At 53.8% G+C, this 22,433-nt stretch overlaps 1 protein-coding gene across 1 annotated transcript in view; it reads left to right on the plus strand.

Moving 5' to 3' along the window:
- The first annotated feature begins 475 nt into the window (after positions 1 to 475).
- Positions 476 to 22,433, plus strand: part of Znf362 (zinc finger protein 362) — a 31,267-nt gene continuing 9,309 nt past the window's right edge. Inside the window, 7 exon segments of the mRNA XM_040756590.1 lie at positions 476 to 653; positions 11,002 to 11,127; positions 15,493 to 15,556; positions 15,694 to 15,940; positions 19,210 to 19,469; positions 19,471 to 19,541; positions 20,262 to 20,486. Of these exon segments, the coding sequence (XP_040612524.1) occupies positions 11,090 to 11,127; positions 15,493 to 15,556; positions 15,694 to 15,940; positions 19,210 to 19,469; positions 19,471 to 19,541; positions 20,262 to 20,486 (905 nt within the window). The 5' untranslated portion in view covers positions 476 to 653; positions 11,002 to 11,089.

The raw sequence follows: 22,433 nt of genomic DNA on the forward strand, positions 1-22,433 counted from the left end.
CCGGGTCCCCACGCCACCGCCACCCGGGAGCGGAGTCTGGGCGGGACAATGGCTGCGGCCGCCCGGGTCCCGGGAGCCCCCGTGCTGGGGAAGGGGCTGTCCTAGGGCCGGGCGCCGGTGCCCTCCCCGCGCGGCTCGGGCGGGCGGAGGGGGGCGCGGAGTTCCTTTGTGGCTCAGCCTCCGGCGCGGCGCGGCGCGGGCAGGGGGCGCCGCGCAACTTTGCTTGGCGGCGGCGGCGGCGAGAGCGAGACGAGGCCCCGGGGCCGAGCGGGGGCCCCCAGCGCGCGGCCCGTCCCCGCCCCGCCGGCCCCCTCCCCTCGCCGTCGCCAGCGCCGGGCGCTGCCCACTCGCCAGAGCCCCGGGGCCGGGCGGGCTGCGCAGCCGAGAGGCGGGGGGCCGGACGCGGCTCGCTCGCGGGGCCCAGCGCACCGGGGCCGCGCGGCTGCACACCCGGCCTCCGCCGCCGCCGCCGCCGCCGCGGCGCCTGCAGAACCCAGAAGTGAACAGCAGGCGACCCGGAAGGTTTGCGCGCCGCTCCGCACCGAGCCCTAGCCGCGCGCCGCTGCCGGAGCCGGGAGCCCCCAGCCCGGCCCTGCTCGGGCCGCCGGGCTCGGGGCTGCGGCCACATCCCGGAGCTCTGCCAGCACTGCCAGGTCCGTGCGGGCCCGGGGCGCGCGGGGGAGCGGGCCCGCCCGCGGGAAAGTTGCGCCGAGTTGCGGGGCGGGGACCGGGCCGGTGCCAGCGCTGTCAGCGCTGGGCGACCGCGCTGCGAGGGCCCGGGGGTCGCCGGTGCCTCAGGCCCGGCCCCGGGGCGGCGGCGGCGGCGGCGGCTGCGCGCGCGGGGTAGGCAGCGTCTCCCGCGGCGTGTCTGGGGCTAGTCTCCGAGTGTGTGCGTGTGTGTTTTCCTAAGCCGGGCTATTCAAACCTGCTGCAATTCTCCGGTAAACAATGATTCATGGGGCTTAATGCAAATAAACGGATTGCAAACGGCGCGGTTCGCGCACTTTGCAGCCGGCCCGGTGGAGCGGCCAGTGCCGGATTTCTCCGTTTTTTTTGCAGATCTGCAGAATATGGCGTCCCTGTCCTGTTTTAAAAATAAGCCAGGCTGCCATTTTTGTTTTTCTTTTGTCTGAAGATTTTAATAAAACTGTCTGAGAATGTGGGAGAGGCGGCTGGAAGCAGAGGGGGCACCCGAAGGGTTGGCTTTTTTCCTTTTCTTTGGAGAGAGCCGAGAGCCTTTCGGGGAGGTGAGACACAATACAATTACACTTTAAAGGAAAAATAAGGGGGGAGAGAAGCTGCCGGGTGATTTGGGGGGAGGGGGCTGGGAATTTAAAGTTAACTCTGAAAGTTTTCTTTTCTTTTTTTTTCCTTGCTTTTTTTTAAAGAATTTTTTTTTCTTTCCTCGAGGGCTGTGAGATACCGCGAAAGGATATGGGGGCCCATTTCTCTGTTTCTTACCCCAGCTAGCCGCCTTTGCAGGGTTTTTGGGGAAAGTTAACTGCCGGTTCCTCCAGAGCTGCATGAGTGGGGGTGGGGATTGTGTGTGTGTGTGTGTGTGTGTGTGTGTGTAGGGTTGAGGTGAGAGTTTTGGGGAGGAGTCCTTTGAACGAGGCTCTATCAAAGTGGTATTGTAGGGAACTATAGGATAACCCCAAATTTGGGGGAGGCGACTGGCACTAGGGGCTTTAGAGTGGGCCCGGGGTTTGGAGCTAAGATCCCTGTCGTGAGGACATGACCCTTCGCTCTCGCCACCCTGTCCTCCAGCAGTGTGGATCCTTTAGGAGTTGTGTGTGTTGGGAGTGGAGGGAGGCTTGCTCCTTCATGGGTGGCCAGAGCCCCTTGGTAGACAGGAAGTTATGGTAGCCCCCTCTTGGGGCAAGTCTGGTTGGTTACAGTTGAAGAACCCTCTCCAGGTATGGATGACCTTCTTCTGGCGATGAATGGCCTTGGTGGTGGCTTTTTGGCTAGGTACAGACCTGCAGCTCCTGTGGGTTCCAATTCACACAGAAGTAACTGGTTGCCTGGCCCCTGTAACGTGGGCCTCTCCTTAGCTTGTGTTCTTAACCCCTTTCTGTCACCCTGCCTGCCACTTTGAAGTTTGCTGATTGGACATCAATTGAGTTTCTGAAGTGTCCATCTGGACAAGTCAGAACCTGCTGGCTCTGCTGGTAGCAGAGCAGTCCAAGGCCAGGCCTATAGAATCCAAACCTGGTCTTTTCCTCCTTTGGGAGACCCTGTCCTAGGAGGATCCTGTGCAAGGCTCAGAGCCTTTGTGCTTATCTGACTCCCCCTTCCATTTCCTGGAGGGAAACCTCTCAAGCCTCCCTTTAGATCTGTGTCTTGGCTCCACTAGGCTATGTGAACTCTCTCCCTAAGGACAGTGTCAGGGGTACAAGGTCTGGGAATGTTAAGCTGCAGAGCGAGGTTTGCCTAGGTCACAGCGTTCTGAACCAACAATGTCTTTAGATGGAGAAACTGAGGCCCAGAGTCACAGTTACACTGCCCAGTGGGAAGAGAGTTGTGGCCGGGATCCACTGCTGGGTTCCCGCTGCTGTTCCCTCTTTTGGAGCTCTGACACCAGGATGCTTTGTTTCCATCAGAACCTAACAGAATTAGAACAGTGTGACCCCCTTCATTTTCTCCAGACCCTGTCATCATGATCTTTCAGGAAATTGAACTTTACAGTTTGTTGTTGCTATGCCAGGCTCTCCCCAAAACTGAGTTGAGGTCAGATGTTTAGGCAGCATCAGTTGACTTCCATTCTAAAATCTAAGAAACTGAGGCCCAGAGGTTGGGCGGTGACAGAGGATGGAGGGCTTTAACTCAGGCCTGCAGACTCCCTGTGTGGGCCTTTCCTAAGTGGGTTGTGCTGTGGGCAGGACCTTTCTCAACTTCTAGTTTTTGGTCTGAAATTCTTCTGCTGACCCCAGTGGCTGTGTAAAAATCCAGAGGCTTACCCCCACCCCAAAGAATGTGAGAGATGGAAAGGCCCTGGGAGGTCATCTGGACTCAGAGAGAGGAAGCCACTGACTGAAAGTCTGGCCTCAGCTAGGACTGGAGTCCTGGTCTCCTGTCTCCTTTCTTCTGGGAAATGCTCAGAGAGATAGTGAACCACTGGGCCCCACGGAGTGATGCTGGCTGATTCGGGGGCTGGGAAATAATGGCCACACTAGATGGAGACATAGGTTGGTCCCAGGGGCTACAGGATAGTTTGCATGTGGTGCTGGGGAATGGAGGCCAGCTGGTGGACGGTGGGAAGCTGGTGTGTGAGTGAGCTGTGGCCTGGGTCTGAAGCTAGCATAGCTCCCGTCCTTCCCTGGGCAAGCACGTCCTTGCATCTCTCTTCGGTTGTTGCTTATTGTTCTTGCTGTTTGTACATTCATTCATTTGTTGTTAGGTCGTTCATTTATTCTTCTACTGTCCACTCATTGGTTTATTGGCTAGTCATTTCAGTAGTCGCCCCTCTGGCCCATCATCCATCCATCCATCATCCGTCCGTCTGTCCGTCCAATCCAGCTCCCCCAGCCCAGGTTCAGATATGAGATGCAAATGTAACGGTTCTCTAAAGCCAGCAAGGAAGGAAAGCCAAGGCTTTGGGTGAGTCCCCAGAGATTGTCTCCACAAGAATGAAGAGTTTAACTACCCCTTCAGCAATGGGCCTGGGTCCTAAGATGAACTCCCGCTTGTGTCTCAGGGCTCTGAGGATGCTCTACTTCTGTGAGCTTCAGAGAGACCACTGTAAAGTGGGGTGCTCTGCTTGATCTCATTGATACTTTGGGAGATAACAACAGCATCTTAGATGTCTCCCGCCCCTGGCCAGGCCCATGCTGGGCTCTCTGGACATGTGCATTGACACATAAGGATTGGATTGTCACTTATTTTTCTATACCCTGTCTTGACTTTATCAACCATGGTGATGATTTTCAGAACACCAAGTGATCTTGGGACCTTGACTGGCCATTCTGTCTCTTTATTCTCCTGCTGAAAGTTTCACTGTTTCCTGAACATTTAGAAGAAAAATAAACGAGTAACTCAGACTCCTCTCTGGGCCTGCAGGGGCTTTCATGGTCCCAGCTTCGCCCATTTTTCAACCTCTGCTTCCCTGCTCGCCCTGCTCATCCCCTTATCTTACCGCCTCTGGCCATGCCAGCATCTTTGACCACCTTCGCTGGCCTGGAATGTTTTTTCCTGAATCCTTGCCTAGCTGGTGGCACCATGGAACATCACCTCCTCAGAGGGGCCTTTGCTGACCGTTTGCTGTAAATAGCTCCCTGCTGTCACGTGAGCCCCTTCTTATTTTCTTTGGTGGCTCTAGGCATCTGAAACCTTCTCATTCGTGTGTTTATTTGTACTTCTCACTGTCTGCCCAGGAGCCTGTTTAAGCTCTACGTAGGCTTAAGCTCAACTCAAGCTTCCAGTGAGGTGTGGCTGGGGCTTCGTCAGAGGTGAGGAACAGCTGTGGAGCCAGGTGTGGTGGCAGCCCTGGTGTCCCGGCAGTGCCTGGGAGATGAAGTTACGCTGAGGTCTGCCGTCTTCCCCTGGGAGTCTCGAGGTTGCTGTTAGGAAATAATGAGATGATTAAATTGTGGAATCTCAGAATCGTAGCCTCTCCCAAACTCAGAACTCTAACATCGGAGCAGCTTTCCCACATCAGGCTGCCCAGCTTTTGCCTTGGAGTTTAAGGCATGAGGAAACCCTGCTTGGAGTAGTTTTCCTCCTTCAGTACTGTCCTCTTCTCCTCCATGTGGCAATATTCCTGGTGCACAGGGCTATGCCTGGCACCGAGGAAGCCGACTGTTATGGGAGTGTGTTGGGGCTGTGGTGGTAGGAGAGCTTTCTGGAACCCAAGACCCGAGGTGGGATTTAGAGACTGGGCTGGCCTGGGCAGGTGGCTGAGTAGTGTCACATTAGTTGATCAGGCATGAGGGACAGGCTGAGGGACTGGGTTCTGAGGCCTAAGGTGCCCTCAGAGTGTCGGTTCCTGCCTCACCCATATGGCCAGCAAGGATGCTTTGTTTTGAGCTTGGGCAAAGGCCTTAGGCTCCTCAGATTGCAGTGGTTCTCAACCTGTGGGTCACAACCCTTCTGGGGAGGTCACATGTCAGCTAGTCTACATGTCAGATATTTACATTATAATTCATAACAATGGCAAAATTACAGTTATAAAGTAGCAATGAAAATAATTTTGTGGTTGGGGGGTCACCACAACATGAGGAACTGTATTAAAGGGTGCAGCGTTAGGAAGGTGGAAAACCACTGCCTTCACCGATAGTCTCGTTAGCCAGGTCCTGGGGTTCTGATGAGGGGCAGCTGGCTGCAGTAGGGAGACTCCATCACACTCAAACGTACACATTCATGCATGTACAGCCATCTCTTCCGCCACCATTCCCGAGTCCTCATGCGTCCTTTGCACGCCTGTGGGTGAATGCCCGCTCCTTGCCTGGATCTGCCTAAAGTGGAGCCACTCAAACATGAGAATCTGGTAGCCCCGAGAATCCGGGGAGGGTGTGAGCAGCCAGGTGGGGATGGGAATAGTGTGAACCAGCTTGTAGTAGGTCGTCCCCGGATTCTCCCTCACCCACATGGCCACCCAGTCCTGCTTGGGGTTCATACTGTTTGTTGGCTCTGAGCCTTGCCTAACCTGACCAAGACTGCCTACACGGGCTGGGGAAGGGACTACTTAATGGAGGGTTAGGATCACGTGCTGGGGTGCCTAGTTTGGGATCTGTCTTGAAGGACAGAGGGATCCACGTTAGTAGAGCAGTCCTAGTGTGGGAAGAAGTCAGAAGAGCTTCAGGAAGCTCCTGCGCCCCAGATACCGGGACACCAGTGTAAGACTCCTTGTACCTTAGGAGCCCACCACCAGCAGGGCAGATTAGCATGTGCAGTGACTGTATCATAGAGCCAGGCACCATCCTGAAACCTGAAGCGTGTCCTCACAGCAGCCCTGTGGTAGTACTGTCCCCTACACACCCCACTGTCGGGTTACAAATGTCAGCTTTGAGCTCTGGGGTTTGCTGCCATCCCCAAGGCCCAGGCCTGGGCTCTCTGGCTGTAAAATCCATCCTTTTAGCCTGTGAAAGCCTAGGCCCACCCCTTCCCAACTGTGATTGGTTGAGCCCCATCACTTCGTAGAGAAGGACCCAGAGATCCAGAAAGGCTTGCCAGAGGTTCCTACTTCCTCAACCCTCACCAGCTCATGCGCTTAAGTGGGTTAGTACATACAGAACCTCGTTCCTGACCCCAAATCAGAGAGTATACCCTGAAAACCAGGAGGGCAGGGTTTGGCTGGGCAGAACTATAGTGAAAGGACAGGGTAAGGACTCCTCGCATGGTCCCGGCAGTATGATTTTTGACACATTAGCATGCTGCTCAGGTATGTTTTAGGCATCTTTCTGGGAGTGTGTCATATTTCAGAACATTCACAGCATCTTTCTTGTGAAGTTGGGAGGAGTTTGAGTGAGAATTCCCTGGGAAGCATGTAAAGGGACCACAGTGGAGGACGTGTTAGCGGCTGTTATGATCATCCACCTGGCATCCCTGGGGGAGCTGGCAGGAGAGAGAGGTCCGTGCCCTGTGTCTAAGATGGTGGTGTCTCAGCCTGGAGAAGGTTCATGGTCCTGCACATCTCTGGGTGTCTGGAGGTGAGGGTGGAGTTGCTGAGGATAAAGGGATGGAGGATCGGGGCGGGCACTGGGTGCAGACATCAGCCCCCTTTGCCAGGATCAGCTCTCTCTGCCATCACAATGGGAACAGCCCTTCCCAGGCCTGTGGGGCTAAAAAAACCTGCCCTAATTGGATCCAGCATCCTCACCCCCACTCCTCACAGGAAGTTCACAGAAGCCAGATTCTGAAGCTGTCCTGAGGTGGGGTCCGAAGAGCAGCAAGGGCTTTGGGCTTTGGGGGAGTGCGGAGGGCAGGGGGCTGTGGAGGGCAGACTTTGAGCATTAGATGGGTGAATGGGTCTCAAAGAGCCAGGTAGAAGGCGATTTCATCTCAGCCTCTTGTCTTGCAAGGCCTCTTGCTTGTCTTTTCTCAGCCATCTCTGTGGCCTCGCGAGGATTTGCCTGCTGGAAACCTTGCCCTCGGTTGCACAGGGCCCTCCCTCCTTGCATGAACTGCCCTGGCCACCAGCCTATGCCTTCCTTACATCCTACCTGCTTCACCTACTTCAGACCAACATGCTGCCATGGGCTCTCCTGCCTCCTGGTCTGTACATGTTTGTTTGTTTGTTTTTTGAGACAGGTTCTCTCTGTGTAACAGCCATGGCTGTCCTGGAACTCGCTCTGTAGACCAGGCTGGCCTCCAACTCACAGAGATCCACCTGCCTCTGCCTCCTTAATGCTAGAATTAAAGGCGTGTGTCACCACCACCTGGCTACCTGTGCAGTTCCTTCTGTACTTCTGGGGAGCTAGCCTTGTTCCCCCAGTACTAGGGATTCTCCTGCACCTTGCTGCTCTTCTGACCCAGAGAGACCCTGCCCTATCGAGTCCCTCAGGGCCTTATGGAGTACTAATGTGGACAGGGCTCTGCCCAACTCTAGTTTGGTGGGTGCGTGGCTCTGCCATGATCCTAACCTTGAAGGTAACTCTTGGTTGCTGGGGAGACCAGAGTATTTAGAGGTATGAGAAAGGAACGGTGGAAGATACAGGGGCCTAGGAGTGTGGAACTGGGTAGCCTGGTTCCTGTTAGGTAGGGAAAAGATCAGAAAAAATGGCCTTGAACCTAAGGTCAAGTTGAGCCATGAGGCCTGACTGGGGAACAGGGAATGTTACCATGAAACTTCAAATAAGCTATCTTTAGCCAGCTCATAGCTTTCATGAGAAACTAGATAGATGAATGACCAGACCATCTACCTATGGTAGTGTGCTCTGAGCTGAGTTTCAATGCCAGGGTTCTGACTCAGATGTCACCTTCAGATGGGTGGCACTGGCTTGTTTGCGGTGGGAGCTGCAGCAGCTGTAGGAGCAGAAGGTTGGGTGATAGGGATGAACGTGGGCCTCAGGGCCTTGCAGAGGCCTTGGCTGACCAGCTGTGGGGTTAGGGCATCCCCAAGCAATGGGGACTACCAAGGGCTTCCAGTGGGAGAATGAGTGGCAGGCAGGCTGGCCATCCCTTGAGACTTCCTGGCTGGAGCCCCTGGATGCGATGGGCCTTCCTCACTGCCCTCCCATCTAGGAGTGTGGTGCTGCAGGCGCCTGCAGTGGGACCCTTAGCTTCCCTTCCGTGGAGTTTGGAGAGTGTGGTTCTCTGAATAGGAGGCAGTAGTGCCTTTCTTTGCCAGCCAAAGCTTACAAAAGCTTTAGTTTTATTTTTAAAAAAAATTCCTCAAGACAGCCACGTAGCCACACTGTAGGACAGTCGTGAAAGACAGAGATGGAGGACATCAACCCTCAGCCCATTCTGCTATTAGCTCTCATCTCCCTCTTTTCTCCCAGCTTCCAGCCTTGGGTGTGGCTTTGCCTTTCACTGGCCTCCTGGCCCTCTATCATGAACATCTTCTAACTGCCCATGGAGTGTTAGCAACCATGCTTTAATGGGCGTGGTCACCTGGCTCCAGATCCCATAGAGTCTGGATGAGAACCCCCACAGTCCCTGCTTGGCTTTGAGCAGCTTCTCCTAGTCCCTCTGTGCCCCCGGTTCCTCTTAGGCTCATGTGCATGTTGAACAAGTCACAACAGTGCCACTGTGGACTGTCACAGAGCAGCAGCAGGTTTGGTCGTTCCAGATTTTGCTCATAAAAACCCATGGACACAGGCAAGCAGTGTCGTGCATGGAGCTTCAGGATGTTTTCTAGGAATGGATGACCAAGATTGGGCATACTAGGCCAGGAGGTGTGGCTATTTTCAGAGCTCTTGACACATTATGGGTAGATGTTCCAGTTTACCCTCCTGCTGGTCATCCACAGGAGTGACGGCCTCATCACATCCTCACTAGCATCCGGTGTTAGCATTGTCGTCGCTCCTGTGGCAGGTGAAGCTTGTTGGCTTTTCCTGGCTGGTGAGGCAGAACCATTGACTGTGTTCACTGGCTGTGTACGTCTTTTAGGGCCAGCGCACATGCCGCCCCTCCTCATGGCAATCAGAATGAGATCAGGCAGATAGGAGCCACAGGACCGAGTGTGATGCAGGGGGACACCCAGAGGGGAGGACACTTTTTCTGTCCAGGCTGTGACATTTTTAGTTCTCTTCACTGGCCATGCGTATGCACTGTCATTCATTCGTTTCGTTTGTTCGTTCATCAGGCACCAGATGCTTCCAGTCTAGAAGGCCTGTGATGTGGAAAGTGCCCTGATGGTGGACACCAGGGCACACAGGGAACAGAGCCCACAGGGGGAAACAGACCCCACATGTTTCCAGGAAGTAGAGCCTGTGCACCAGGACCCATGGAAGGAGTTGGGATCGTTCCTCCCCTTCAAGGATGTCAGAAGTGGCCCTGGCACCCTTGACCGGGAGGGAGCAGGAAGGGGAGTGGACCCTGTGGAGAGCAGAACTGTCAGTGTGGCTGGTCAGTGTGTGGTGGGAAAGCAGTGAGCCTGGAGGGTAGCAAGAGCTTCTCACCATGTCTTCAGTAAGGAGCCATGGAAGCTTCTAGGTAGCACAAGACATAGTGTCTGTAGTAGAGCTTAGGGTAGGCTGAGGGTGGATGGAGAAGCTGTGGGAGGAGGGGGTAGGGCTCTTGCAGTAGCCAAAGGCCTGGACCAGAATACTGGGTGAGCAATAGGGACCCACTTTGTGCCGGGTCCCAACCTATGGAATCCTAATCAGGGTCAAAGTGCAGATTGTGTTGCCTCTTTCGGGAAGCCCTCCTGACATTCTCCCTCAGCTTGGTCTTAGGATGGGGCTGTGAAAGACCCGATATCTGGTGGTTCTGGAGTAACCCCATCAGCTGAGCTGACTTTCCCATGAGCCTCCTCGATTTCTCCCCTTAGGCTCCCAAGCACTTTCTTTCTTTCTTTCCTTCTCTCTCTCTTTCTTTCTTCCTTTCTTTTTAATAATAAATTTATTGTTTTCATTTTAAAAGAAACTGAATGCCATGGCTGAGAATTTGGAAATCAGAGAAACAAAGACAAAACCCCAAGTTTCGGAGGCTAGCACCTCCCCCTGGGCTCCTGGCCCTTGTGGGTGTGGCTCCCTGAAGTCTCCTTATAATCACAGAGTCTCCACTGTAAGGGTCCTGCTCCTCCCACTTCCCCATCCCCACCCGTTTGCTTTGTTGGAAGCCTGCTCTCATGTGGCCATGGGGATAAGGCAGATCTCAGTTTTAAATGTCTGTGGCTTTGGGGGTGGGGCCTAAATTGTTGAACTGACAACACCAACTTCCTCCATCCTGGTAGAAGTGCCCCCGGCCCCCTGACAACCCACCGTGGGCTGTGTGTCCTCTGTGTCTCCCGGTCTAAGTCTGTGCTTTCCCCATGGGGCAGAGCCTGGCACCTAGTGTGGCCCTCCCTCAGTATCCCCTCCTTCTGGAGTTTGCTAGACTAACCTCAGAGGTCTTCTGGGAAAAAGTGACATTAGGATCTGCTTAGAAATCTGTACTTGGCTCCATAGCCTCAGCCAGGTTGCTTAACCTCTCTGGACCTCAGTTTCTTCATCTGTACCATGGGTCTATTGTTGAAGTAAGTAATGGCTGTAAATATCCCGTCACAGTCCCCAGACCATTGTAGGTGGCCACCTGAGGTCAGTTGCTGGCCCAGGTGAGATACCGGATGCCATCCTACCTGGGTTCTCCCTGCCACGGAGTAATAGCCACACCAGAGTGCTTGTGACCCTTTAGGGCCAGGCCAGGGCTGGGTGGGCATCCTACTCCCTCACTCACTTGCTGTGTGACTGGTCAAGTTGATTGACATCTTTGAGCTGTATCTCTGTTAAATGCTCATTTCACAAAGTCATCGGGAAGATTCAGTGACTCGCATCACAATATGCTCAGCACATTGGTGTTGAAATCAACAGTAGCTGTCGTTTTACTATTCTTGTTATTGTTATTCCCATATACAAGGTGCTGTTGGGAACACAGAGGAAGTGACTTGCTGGGGGTTCAGGGAAGGCTCCGTAGAAGAGGGAACACTTGAGCTGGGTCTTGAAGGATGAGTAGAAGTTCACCAAGTGGGAAAGGACCCTCTAGGTAAGGAACCTGTGATTCTAGGCTGCGGGTCTGTCAATAAGGGGCTTGTTCTTTGGGGATCGAGGCATTGTGTTCATAAAAGTCCCGAGTGCCCTCACTGCTGTCCTTTGAGGGTGTCATGGGGGAGGTATGCTTGCCCTTCTAGTGTTGGTGGCTTTGACTTCCTGTGTCCATGGGTACATGCTTGTGGTCACAAGTCTGTGTCTGTCCCCTGTCTGGGTTTGGTGCTGTCTGCATGTTGTGTTGACTGTGTTTGTCTCTGTCGATGTCCGGAGATCTGGGCCACACTGTGGGGACAGCCTGTGCACTTCCCTGGCCACCAGCTCCACCGAGTAGCCAGGCCCCTTTGGTCACTCCCCTCTGGGCCGGGTGCAGCCCCAGCATCACACCTCTGATTGGGAGTTCCCCTGCCCAACTCCCGGCCTTTCTAGAACCTTCTATAGCTGGTAGTCACAGGGGTCTTACAAATCACACATTCCACCTCCCCACCTCCTTTTGCAAACACCTGGACTCTGGGCCTAAGAGCTAGGGACCGGCCTCTGTACAAGGCCCTGGTTCCAGAGCTAGGGACCGGCCTCTGTACAAGGCCCTGGTTCCAGAGCTAGGGACCCGCCTCTGTACAAGGCCCTGGTCGACTGTGCCGGCTCATCTCTGTGCCAGTCCCTCTGGGAGGCCACACCCCCACCCCAGTGCACTGCTCACCTACAGACACTAGCTGACACGGACACTTCTACCCAAATGCCTGCCCCGTCTGTTGGTTGATTCCCACTCACTCTGAGACTCAAGGCGGGCCTCATCCCCCCCCCCCAGTCCCCCTTGGCTCACTCCTACAGGTACACCAGCCTCTAGGCAGCTCATCCCTTTCTTGGAAGCTGGGCAGATGGCTTGCTCAAGGACACGCATTCAGTGAAGTGGAGTTAGGATTTGAACCTGCTGCTCCCTGGTGGGAGGGAGGTGCTCATAGCCAGGGCTGCTGGGCAGGCAAGGGTAGATTGAGGAGTGTCTGGGAACATCCCCTAACCCATCTCAGCTGTGGCTGGGCTGAGGTGGGCGGGTAACTATGTGCCTGTGAGCTGCTCAGAGGTGGGTGATGCCACGGGAGAAAGTCAAGACCAGCCCTGGCTGACTGACAGAGCAGCTTCTGAGAGAGCCTGACGGAAGGGCAGGTGGAGCCTCGGGCTTCTAGGTACTTAGAGCTCCCAAGTAGAAAGGTCACTGGTGCTGAGCTGCTAAGAAAAGGGGGACCCTGCTCCCCTGCTGGGGGGCGGGGCTGGGCAGGGAGTTGTGAGAGATCAAGAAGGCAAGAAGCCCTAGACACCCAGGAACCCCATCATGGACCCAGGTGGCCCCAAGGGAATGGCCTGGTGATGTGTAGCGGGCCTCATGGGAGGGGGCTCTTTCCTGTGAATCTCCATTCGGGAGACAAGATAGTTCTGAATGGCCCTGGGTTCCCTAGTGCTGGTCCCTGGTTTGGTCCAGTGTTTGTGAAACAGCTCCAGAGACATGTCATTCATCCACAATTTTACTTTCTTTACCTTTTAAAACAAGAAAAACAAATGTCAGTTATGGGTGGATTGCAAGGGCCGGGGTCAAGTTGGGTGGCGCCTGGCTCCCAGTCTTGGGCTTTGTCCAGTGCCGAAGGCCCCAGCTGACTACCAGTCTCCTCTGCCCACCCAGCGCGGACACTCAGCCCTGGCAGACCTGGCCTCTGCCTCTACTGCAGTATACTTCCCCCTGACCTTGGCATCCCCTCTGCCACATTGCCCCTTGTCATCTTCCCTGTCCATCTTGGCGTTCACGGCCCTAGCGCTGGCCTCCCTGTCATGTACCACTGTGGCTCTGGGAAGGCCTTGGTCCTTTTCCACATTGCTACACCCCGCCCTCCTCCATCTATCCCGAATGCCTCCCGTCCTTGCCTCTCCCCTGCATCACAGCCACCGGCCAGTGAGTTCCAGGCAGTGGTGAGAGCTCAGTAGACACCCGGGGCCAAGGTCCTTGACAGGCTCATGGCCGGAGAAGGGTAGAGAGGGAGGAGAGGGCTGTGGAGCAGACCTGGTGCCTGGGGAAAGAGCTTCCCCTTGGTGTGCCTGCTTCTGCAGCTAAGGCAAGGGCTATCCCAGGCTGCTCAGCGGGCTAGTAAATGATAGCATTTATCTCAGCAATGGGACCCTGGGCAAGCCCTCCACTCCCTGACTGGGTTGGGATCTGGGAAGGTTAGTCTCGGCCTTGAATCAGCATGGAGGGAAAGGAAGAGGAAGGGATTGCTTCCCCCAGAACTGTTTGGAAGCAGCCTAGTGCAGTGGGCAGGGTCCTGGGACAGGGCAGTCTGACTCACACACCTTACTGATGGGAACAGCTCGGGGGGGGGAGGCTACATCCAGGCCTACCGCTACCTGTCCCTGCAGCCTGAGCAGGCCTCCCTTCTAATGGCTGATGAGTTCTGTGGAATGGGGACAGAAAGTCTTCCCTGCTTGCCATCCTTCTGGGCGTCTGTAGAGATCCCCAAGAGGCCCCCTTGTGAACGGAGCAGCTGGAAAGTGTGTGGGCTTTCCTTACAGAGAATCTGGACTCTTAGTCTCCATTACACAGTTCACATGTACACCCATCCCCAAGCTACCTTAGTTTAGTGCCCCAGGCTCCCTCCCCATCTCTATCCTGTGTCCACTCATGAGGTCACAATCATGCCACCCTAACGCAGGACACCTCCACAAGCCTACAGCCAGAGGCTCTCTCCTTTCCTGGAACAGTCTGGCACTAATGCATAGGACTTGGAGTCAGGCTGAGGCTAGTAGAGTTCAGTGGTATGCTCACTTGCTGTGTGATCTTGAGTCAATCACTCTACCTCTCTGAGCTTTGTCTCCTCCGTTCTAAAAGTGAGCATAGTGAGAGTTCCTGCTCTTAGTGTCAATGTGCCTGGTACAAGGTGGGCACCGGTAACTCAGCCTCCTCTCTGGAGTCTTGCTTTGAGGTTTTTCTTGGGGCAGGGGCTAGTCCCAAAGGCCTGGGGACAGTCAGGGAGCTAGGCAGGTGGAACACAGCCTTTTGTCTATGAGAGGCTGCCATGGGGTTTGATGGGCAGAGGGAAGGGCCTCCCGTGCCTTGGGTCTGACAGGATGGAAGCTGTATGCTTACCCCACCTCCCCAGCCCGCTGCTCCTGCCTAGAGGACAGAGAGCAAACTCTCCCCAGGTTAGGAGTGAGGAGTAAAGCCTTCCACAGCAACCACTTGCTTCCCTGTTCCACTGGGGATAGAATTTACAAAGCAAATGGCCGGGGAAGCAGTTTGGGCAATCTGACTTCCCAGCTTAACCTTAGCAGCCTCTGCCTTCTCTGCAAGCCGCAGTTTTTCTCACCTACACTGAGAGATAAGTGCTGCCTTTTGTGCCCTGCTTATCAAGTAGAGATCACAAAAGGTGATCCACAGGAAAGTTCTTCCTAAAAACACCCAGACGGGATTGTGTGCCTGTGGCGGGTTTGTTCCTCAGCCCTGCCACAGTTCCAGCAGGGACGTGGCAAGCTCATCAGAGCAGACGAGGTTGCAGGCATTTCTTTTTGGTCTAAAGCTGCAATACCAGGCAGAGGGGTGATTTCTGAGAGATTACTTAGTCAGTGTGGATGGGAAGCAATGAGTACCTCTGAGCATCCAGTCCCTGAAAGTCACTTACTCTAGAGTCACAGAAAACTCACCCCCACCTTCCCACCCCCTGCTCCCCACCTCGGAGGACAGAGCTAGTCAAGGGCCCGGCCTTCGTATTGACTTGCCCTGACTACAAAGCCTCAGGCTGCCATGGAACTTGCCCACGGTGGGGGCCTCCTGCCGACACCCCAGGTCAGATGCTGCACCTGTCCGCCTGTCCGTGCCCGAGTCTTCCGGTGTAATTGTGGAGTCAAAGGGAAGGCTATTCGGGCCTGTGTAAATTGTCCCACCGTGTGCCCTGCAGAGAGTGTGTACCTTTGCCCCATCCCGTGTGTTCTGATGAGGATGTCTTCCCTCGGGGAAGAGGCAGAAGGACAAGGATCCCAAATGGGTAGAGCCGGTTCTGTTTCATGGCTATTTACAAAGCTGTTCCCAGGGTTCTCCAGGTTGTTTCTGGGCAGGGGAGGGTCCTATGTAGGATCCACGGGGCTGGCTCTAAAACCTAGGGGAGGAAACTGATCTGGCAGCATGGGGGAGGGGGTACTGGGAGCACTCTGGTCTGAATATGACCTTTGCCCCTTGAGGTCCTCCCAGTGAGACACCGAATTCCTGACTTTTCAACCTGTGGGTCTCTGGGCCTGGAGGGAGGCCCACTTGGCTGAGGAATTTGAGGCCAAGGGGTAAGGAGACCTCATAGCTGATAGTGACAGCCACTCTCTCTTCCTGCAGGATGGCCGAACCTCGATTTAACAACCCCTACTTCTGGCCCCCTCCTCCCACCATGCCCAGCCAGGTAAGACTTAACGCTCCCCTGCCTTCCTTCCGCATTGGAGCTGCTATGCTTTGCCTGGGGTTTGGGCTGCAGCTTGCAGTGAGAGGGCCCCGGAGTGTGCCCCACTCACCCCAACCTGGCCCCCCTCCCTTCTGCAGCTGGACAACCTGGTCCTGATTAACAAGATCAAAGAACAGCTGATGGCCGAGAAGATTCGGCCGCCTCACCTACCACCCACCTCAGCCTCCTCACAGCAGCCACTGTTAGTGCCCCCGGCGCCCGCCGAGAGCAGCCAGGCCGTCATGTCGCTGCCCAAGCTGCAGCAGGTGCCTGGGCTGCACCCGCAGTCTGTGCCGCAGCCCGATGTGGCCCTGCACGCGCGGCCGGCCACTAGCACCGTCACAGGTAGGCTGCATGGGTGGGCGGGGCTGGAGGAGGTAGGGAGTGTGGGTGTGGTGTGTGGAATGGGCGGGGCTTGGAAGAGGTGGGGAGTGTGGGTGCGGTCTGTGGAGTGGGCGGGGCTGGCAAGGTGTGCAGAGAATGTTGGGGCATCTGGCGCGGATGGGACTTGGTGAGAGTAGGACCTGACCACGTGAGAACAGGGTGGGCGGGGCCCCGGGTTGTAGGGGAAGCTTGCGAAGGGGCTGGTGGTGCTAGCCATAGTCCCCAGGCTTCCTCTGACCTTGAACTCTGAGAATCCCTTCCAACAGCCGGGTGCTCACTAGAAAATCGAGATCCACAGAGGACTCAGAACCCCCACAAGTTTGAACAGGAGACCAGACGACTTCCGTTGAGAAGAAAAGGAAAGGCTCAAGCAAGCCTAGGGTGTTGGAGCAGGAGGATGCCCTGACGGAGGGAGCAGCGTGTAGAAGGCCAGAGGCCAGGTTGTTTAGCTGGGGAGGACCGAGGATTAGTGCTGTGGCAGTGGCTGCAGTTAGCATCTGCGTGTGCTTAGTAACAGCCTTACTCAGAGCAGCCTGCTGATGGGCGCCCGTGCTGGGTGGAAGAACAGAGAGTGTTTGGTACTAGACCAGCATCTTCATGCAGCCCAGCCTCTGTCTCCTTTCGGCAGAGGAGAAGCGCAAGCAGGAGGTACTGTGTTCCACACTCAGCAGTTTGGACTCTCCCCAGGGCCACTGGAGAGCCACGGCGTAGGAAATCTAGTCTGGTCATGAGGTGGAAACCGGGTTCTGGGAGCAGCACAGAAGAGGGGGAGCTTCTGGAGAGGACAGTGAGGTGGCTGTGGGGATGCTTCTGTGAGAAAGAGTGAAGAGGCCTCCATGCTGGGCAGGATGTAAAGGGTGAGAGGGAGGAGCATGGGAGATGCCAGGGCTGTGCTCCCGGGATGACATCAGCTGAGGATCAGCTCAGTGTTGAGGAGGTTGACACTGGGGTGCTGGGGGAGACACCCAGGAAGGGTCACCCTCTTCAGAGCCTGGGGACAAGCTTGCTCAGGAGGCCACCGAGGCCGGTCGCTTCCTTGGTGGCTCTCCTCTGCCACCAGCCAAGTGCCTTTCTCCCCGTTCTCTTGGAGATGCCCCCAAAATTGTGGGTCTTGTGAGGCTCCCCAGGCCCCAGCTGCACTCTACAGATCTCCCGTTATTATGATTTTATTAGATTTATTTTTTCATTGTAAAGTAATATTAAAAAAGCAATATAAGCATATTAAGGGAAATTTGGAAAAAGGAGGAACTGAGAAAAAAATTACTCATAATCCCCAGTGCCTAACCAGACTCTTCCCCCCACACCTTAACCCAGAATCTTAGAGACTTTTTTAGTGCATGTTTTTTCTTTTCCATATTTTTTGCTTGTTTTTTAATATGCGTGTGTTTGCCGTGTTTGTAGCAGGGCTGTGTCGATGGTTTAACTTTTTTTTTTCCTATTTGCCATTCTGTCCTAGACATCTTTATTGCACTTTTGTTGTAAAGGTAATAGCATAGCCATTATTGAAAATTTAGAAATTTCAGAGAACCCGAAAGGAGAAAAGAATTAGCTTAGCTCTGCTATTGTTAGCATTCTTATGTATGTTTTCTCTGTAATTTGTTTTATTTTATTCTCTAATCACAGATGTTTAAAACTGGGAGATATTATCAAGTAAAAGAGTCAAATAATTTCAAAGCAGATAGGCAAAGAATGAAAATCCCCCATGACCAAAAATTCCCCTCCCTTGTTAAAGAGACCTGCATTAGCCAGCGGGAGCATCTAGGGTCCGCCTCCATGTTGACACTCAGTATCATGTCTGCACGAGTGTGCTCTCTGTGGTCGATGGGCCCCGTGCCCGGTCTAGCATTTCTCTGTGTTCCTGCCATTGTAGCTCTCCTGTTTTGGTGACCATAGTTGTGCCCACAGCCCCTGTTGAGGACAAGCACTTTACAGCATTGTGGGGGGAAAGTTTTGTGTGGAAAGCCCCTTCATGGAGATCCTTGTGCTCATGTGTGATTGTTCTTTATGGAGATCTCCAAAAGTAGAATCAATTGCCTGGTTAAAGGTTATGGGCATTTAAACATTAATATCTATTACCATGCTGTCCTCAGTGGAGGCTGGGTAAGTGTACATTCCTGCTACCTTTGTGGGGCACAAACGATGCCCCAACCCTGGGTATTTTTTTAATGCACAGATTTTGGCATATTTAAAATTATATAGAGATAGATATAAAAACTGAACCAGGTGGTAAATACTAGCATCATATTTTATCTACTAAAGTTGCTGTGGTAGGTGTCTGTAGCCCCTTCCTCCTCCTCTCTGTGTAGTCTAGGCTGGCCTGGGACTGGCCATCGCTACCTCAGCTTCCCATGTGTATTACAGACAGCTATCACTCCATTTCTGCCTTAGTTTTTTTTAATTTATTTTCTTTTTTGGTTTGTCGAGACAGGGCCTCGAACTCACAGAGATCCACCTGCCTCTGCCTCCTGGGTGCTGGGATTAAAGGTCTGGGCCACCACTGCCCTGCTCTGCCTTAGTTTTTCAAAGAATAACTTTTCACCTGGGCACAGTAGTGCACTCGGGAGATGGAGGCAAGAGTTTAGGACTTCAAGGCCAGAGTGGCTACCCTGTCTCAAGAAGCAGAAATAAGGAAACCGATGAGAGCTGTCGCTGGAGAATTTGGGGTTTTTTCTCTTTTAAACTTCATTGCTATCGAACCAGGAAACAGTTAAACCATCAGTTTTAAAGCTTGCCCTGCCCCCACCACAGACTGTGCACATCGGCTGTTGATTTTTCCCGTGCATCATTCTTTTGAAACAAAGATAAGGGGGGAGTTCCGAAGAGGAGGCCAGCCACTGTTTACCCAGCCTTCCGCAATTTGCATAGTTGAGTTGACTCTGAAATTTTGCTATTATAAATAACATGGAGGTGAATGCCTGCCTACCAGGGACTTTTCCTGGAGGTGGAAGTGCTTCTTGTAGTGCTGGGGCTCTAACCCAGGGCCTTGTGCTGGGCCAGCACTCCACCAGAGAGCTAGACCTTCAGCCCCTAAACAGACTTCCTAATCTAATTTTACTTGGCCTTCAGTTATCTAAGGCACTTTACACACAGGCAAACTCTCATTTAGTTTCCCCTGAGTGACAGTGGATGGCTGGGAATAGCTCAGAAAGGCAAGAGGACCCGTCTGTCACAGAGCTGGGTGGCTTGTCCTGAGCTGCCCTCATCCTGCCCCCCTGTGTGTGTCTTCCCAGGTCTGGGGCTGTCCTCTCGGACCCCGGCTGTGAGCACATCTGAGTCAACCCCAGGCTCCGGCACCGGCACCAGCACCCCGTCCTCCACACCCACCACCACCAGCCAGAGCCGCCTCATCGCCTCATCCCCCACCCTCATCTCAGGGATCACCAGCCCCCCCCTCCTGGACTCCATCAAGACAATCCAGGGCCATGGTCTCCTCGGCCCCCCCAAGTCTGAACGCGGCCGCAAAAAGATCAAGGCAGAGAACCCAGGGGGCCCCCCCTGTCCTTGTTGTCCCCTACCCTATCCTGGCCTCTGGTGAGACGGCAAAGGAGGGCAAGACGTACAGGTGAGGGTCTGGTGGGGCTGTGGTGGAGATGGTGCCTAGAGCTAGAACGTGGGGCCCCAGGGGAAGGTTCAAAGAGCAGGGTAGGGGCCATCAGAATACCTGCCAGCCCTGTCAGAGGTGGTCCAGGCCCGGTAACGCCCTGCCATCAGGGAGAGTTCAGCCCTGTCAGAGGTGGTCCAGGCCAGGTAACGCCCAGGAGTGCTGAGAGTCCATCCAGTCCTTGTCACACCAGAGTTGTCTGGACCACGTCACACCAGAGTTGTCTGGACCACGGCGAAACATCTGATGGGCTTCCACAACATGCTCCTGCTGGGGCTGGATCTCTGAGGTAGTTGGGTGGAGGTGGGGAGCTAGGCACCTGTACTTGTCAAAAGGTTCCCGAAGATTCTAACACACAGCCAGGTTAGAATGACTTAGCCTGAGAGAGCCTCCTCCCCTATGGGCGCCTGTTTTGGGAAAAGCCTATCCTGGCTTCCCTGTGGTTGTACGTAGCCCTGCTCCTCAGACAGCTACAGATGTTCCCAGATGTCAGAGCTCCCTCCAGACTAGAAGGTGCCTGTGCTGGAACTTGCCCCTGTCTCTCCCAAGTGGGCCCCTGTCCTCTGGACTACAGATAGAATCTGTCCCGTGCACACGGTCTCTTTGCTGGAGAAGGTCTCCCTGGAGACGGCTGGAGTGGGCGGGGATCTTCCCAGGAGTGAAGCTGCCTCTTGCCTGCAGGTGTAAGGTATGCCCGCTCACCTTTTTCACCAAGTCTGAGATGCAGATCCACTCCAAGTCGCACACAGAGGCCAAGCCCCACAAGTGCCCGCACTGCTCCAAGTCCTTTGCCAACGCCTCCTACCTGGCCCAGCACCTGCGCATCCACCTGGGCGTCAAGCCCTACCACTGCTCCTACTGTGACAAGTCCTTCCGGCAGCTCTCTCACCTACAGCAGCACACCAGGTAGGTGCTCCCCCCCCCCCCCGGCCTCGGCTGGGGCCCCCAGGCTCAAGTCTGGATTGCTCGGAACCTTCAGTCCATCCCGAACGAACGGAGCCCTTCCGAACGGAGCCCTTCCGAACGGAGCCCTTCCGTGCCCCTGAGCTCTGTTCTCACGACTGCACCGCCTCCTCCTCTCCAGCTCTTTGCACTTGACACATCCTGGCCACTCCCTCTGCCTCCCTGGGTCCTACTTCCTCCATCTTAGCTGGTTCAGGTGTGGCTTCTGTGAGCCCGTAGGTCCTGAGCATCCAAGGACCGTTGGTCTCAGTTGAATCAGGAGTGGGCTGTCTCATACTTGCCCGTGTGTTATTGTACTTCCCTCAATGTTTTGGGAGCTGTGGACAGCAAGGGCTTTGTGTCCTGCATTTCTGTATCCCCCGTGGGTGGCAACACATCTGAGTGTTTAGGCATTTGTTAAGTACTTGTGGAATAGGTGGACCTAGTTTGAACAGAGAATGGATTCATCCATTTAACAGACACTGGGCCCCTATGCTGTGCCAGAAAGAATTCTAGGAACAAACTCGACAAAAATCCCTGCCTGGTGGTGCATATCGATCTGTCTAAGGAGAATTAAGGGTATAAAAGTATGTTCGAGGAAGAGTAGAGGCTAGACACAATGACCAGAGGAGCCGTTTAAAGAAACAAAGGTTCAGAAGATTATAGTAGTTAGTGTCTTCCATGTGTTCTGACCACAAGTACAGCTTGCTATGTGACTGTCATGTCTGAAAGTGAGGTCGGTGTATACTGGTGTTGACAGGACCAAAGTCAGTGAAAGGACGGTTTGATTGTAGAATCTGTAACTACTGACAGCTGAGGTTTTCCTTTCTGGCAAGGGACTAGAGATATATAGGAAACTAGTTTATTCCTAGTGTTCCTTGAAAAATTGTCCAGTGGTGTTGAGAATCAAACCTACGGCCTTGCGTGTGCTAGGCAAGAGTTCTACCACTGAGTCATATTATCCCTGGCCCTGGTAAACTTTTGTTGTGGTTTTGGGTTTTGGTTTTTTGTTGTTGTTTTGCAAGTTAGCTACCATGGAACTACATTCCAACCCTTTTAACAGTTCCTTCTTTCTTGTGAAACAAGGACTTGTACTATACCCAGGCCAACACTGAACTTGCTGTCTTACCACCTCTGCCTCCCTAGTAGCTAGGTAATGTTGGTTGTTTATCTGTCATGGTGACCTTTGAGCTCTCTAACCCAGGGTACAATGCCTTGTGTGTTTCTCTGGCATGGGACATAATATGTACGTTCAATAGTGAGAATGAATGACAGCATGGCCCAGGGCATGCTGTCAGCTTGATTTCCCATTTCTGTCTCCTCAGGCACAGTTCTGACTATGTAAGTGTGTTTCAGTAACTTTCTGACTTTGTCATGCCTTGAGTTTTAAAAATTTGGCTGGTCTGATGTGCATAGGTATATGAGACCTGGTACTCATGAATAAGCAAAGACCTGCTAGTAGCATAGGTTGTAGAATCATGATACAAAATGCTTCCAGGAGGCTCTGCCAAGCCCCTGGGCCAGAATTTTAATCGCTGTGTGTATGTAAACTTTTCCTTATATTATTAGGCATCTGTGTACTCAGGACTAACTGATCTCACCTCTGTCAGATGGTGTGATGTGGGGATACTCCTCTTTTGGAGATCAAGTCTCAGCGTGTCAAGGCTCCTGGATTAGTTTCTTGTTTTGTTTTTATTTGTCATTATAAAGGGGTGATAATGTACAGGTAGCAGAGGCAGAGGATTGTGAGTTCAAGGCTAGCCTCAGTTACATAGGTAGTTCAAGGCCAGTCTGGGCTATGTGAGATCCTGTCTCAAAGACGGAACAGTAATCAAAAATGTAAAAAGAAAAAAAAAAAAAGAACTTTAGCACCACAAGCTGTGGAACAGGTCCAGCCTTTTGCCAAGGCAG

Source organism: Mesocricetus auratus, unplaced genomic scaffold, assembly GCF_017639785.1.
Source record: "Mesocricetus auratus isolate SY011 unplaced genomic scaffold, BCM_Maur_2.0 Super-Scaffold_100014, whole genome shotgun sequence".
NCBI lineage: Eukaryota > Metazoa > Chordata > Mammalia > Rodentia > Cricetidae > Mesocricetus > Mesocricetus auratus.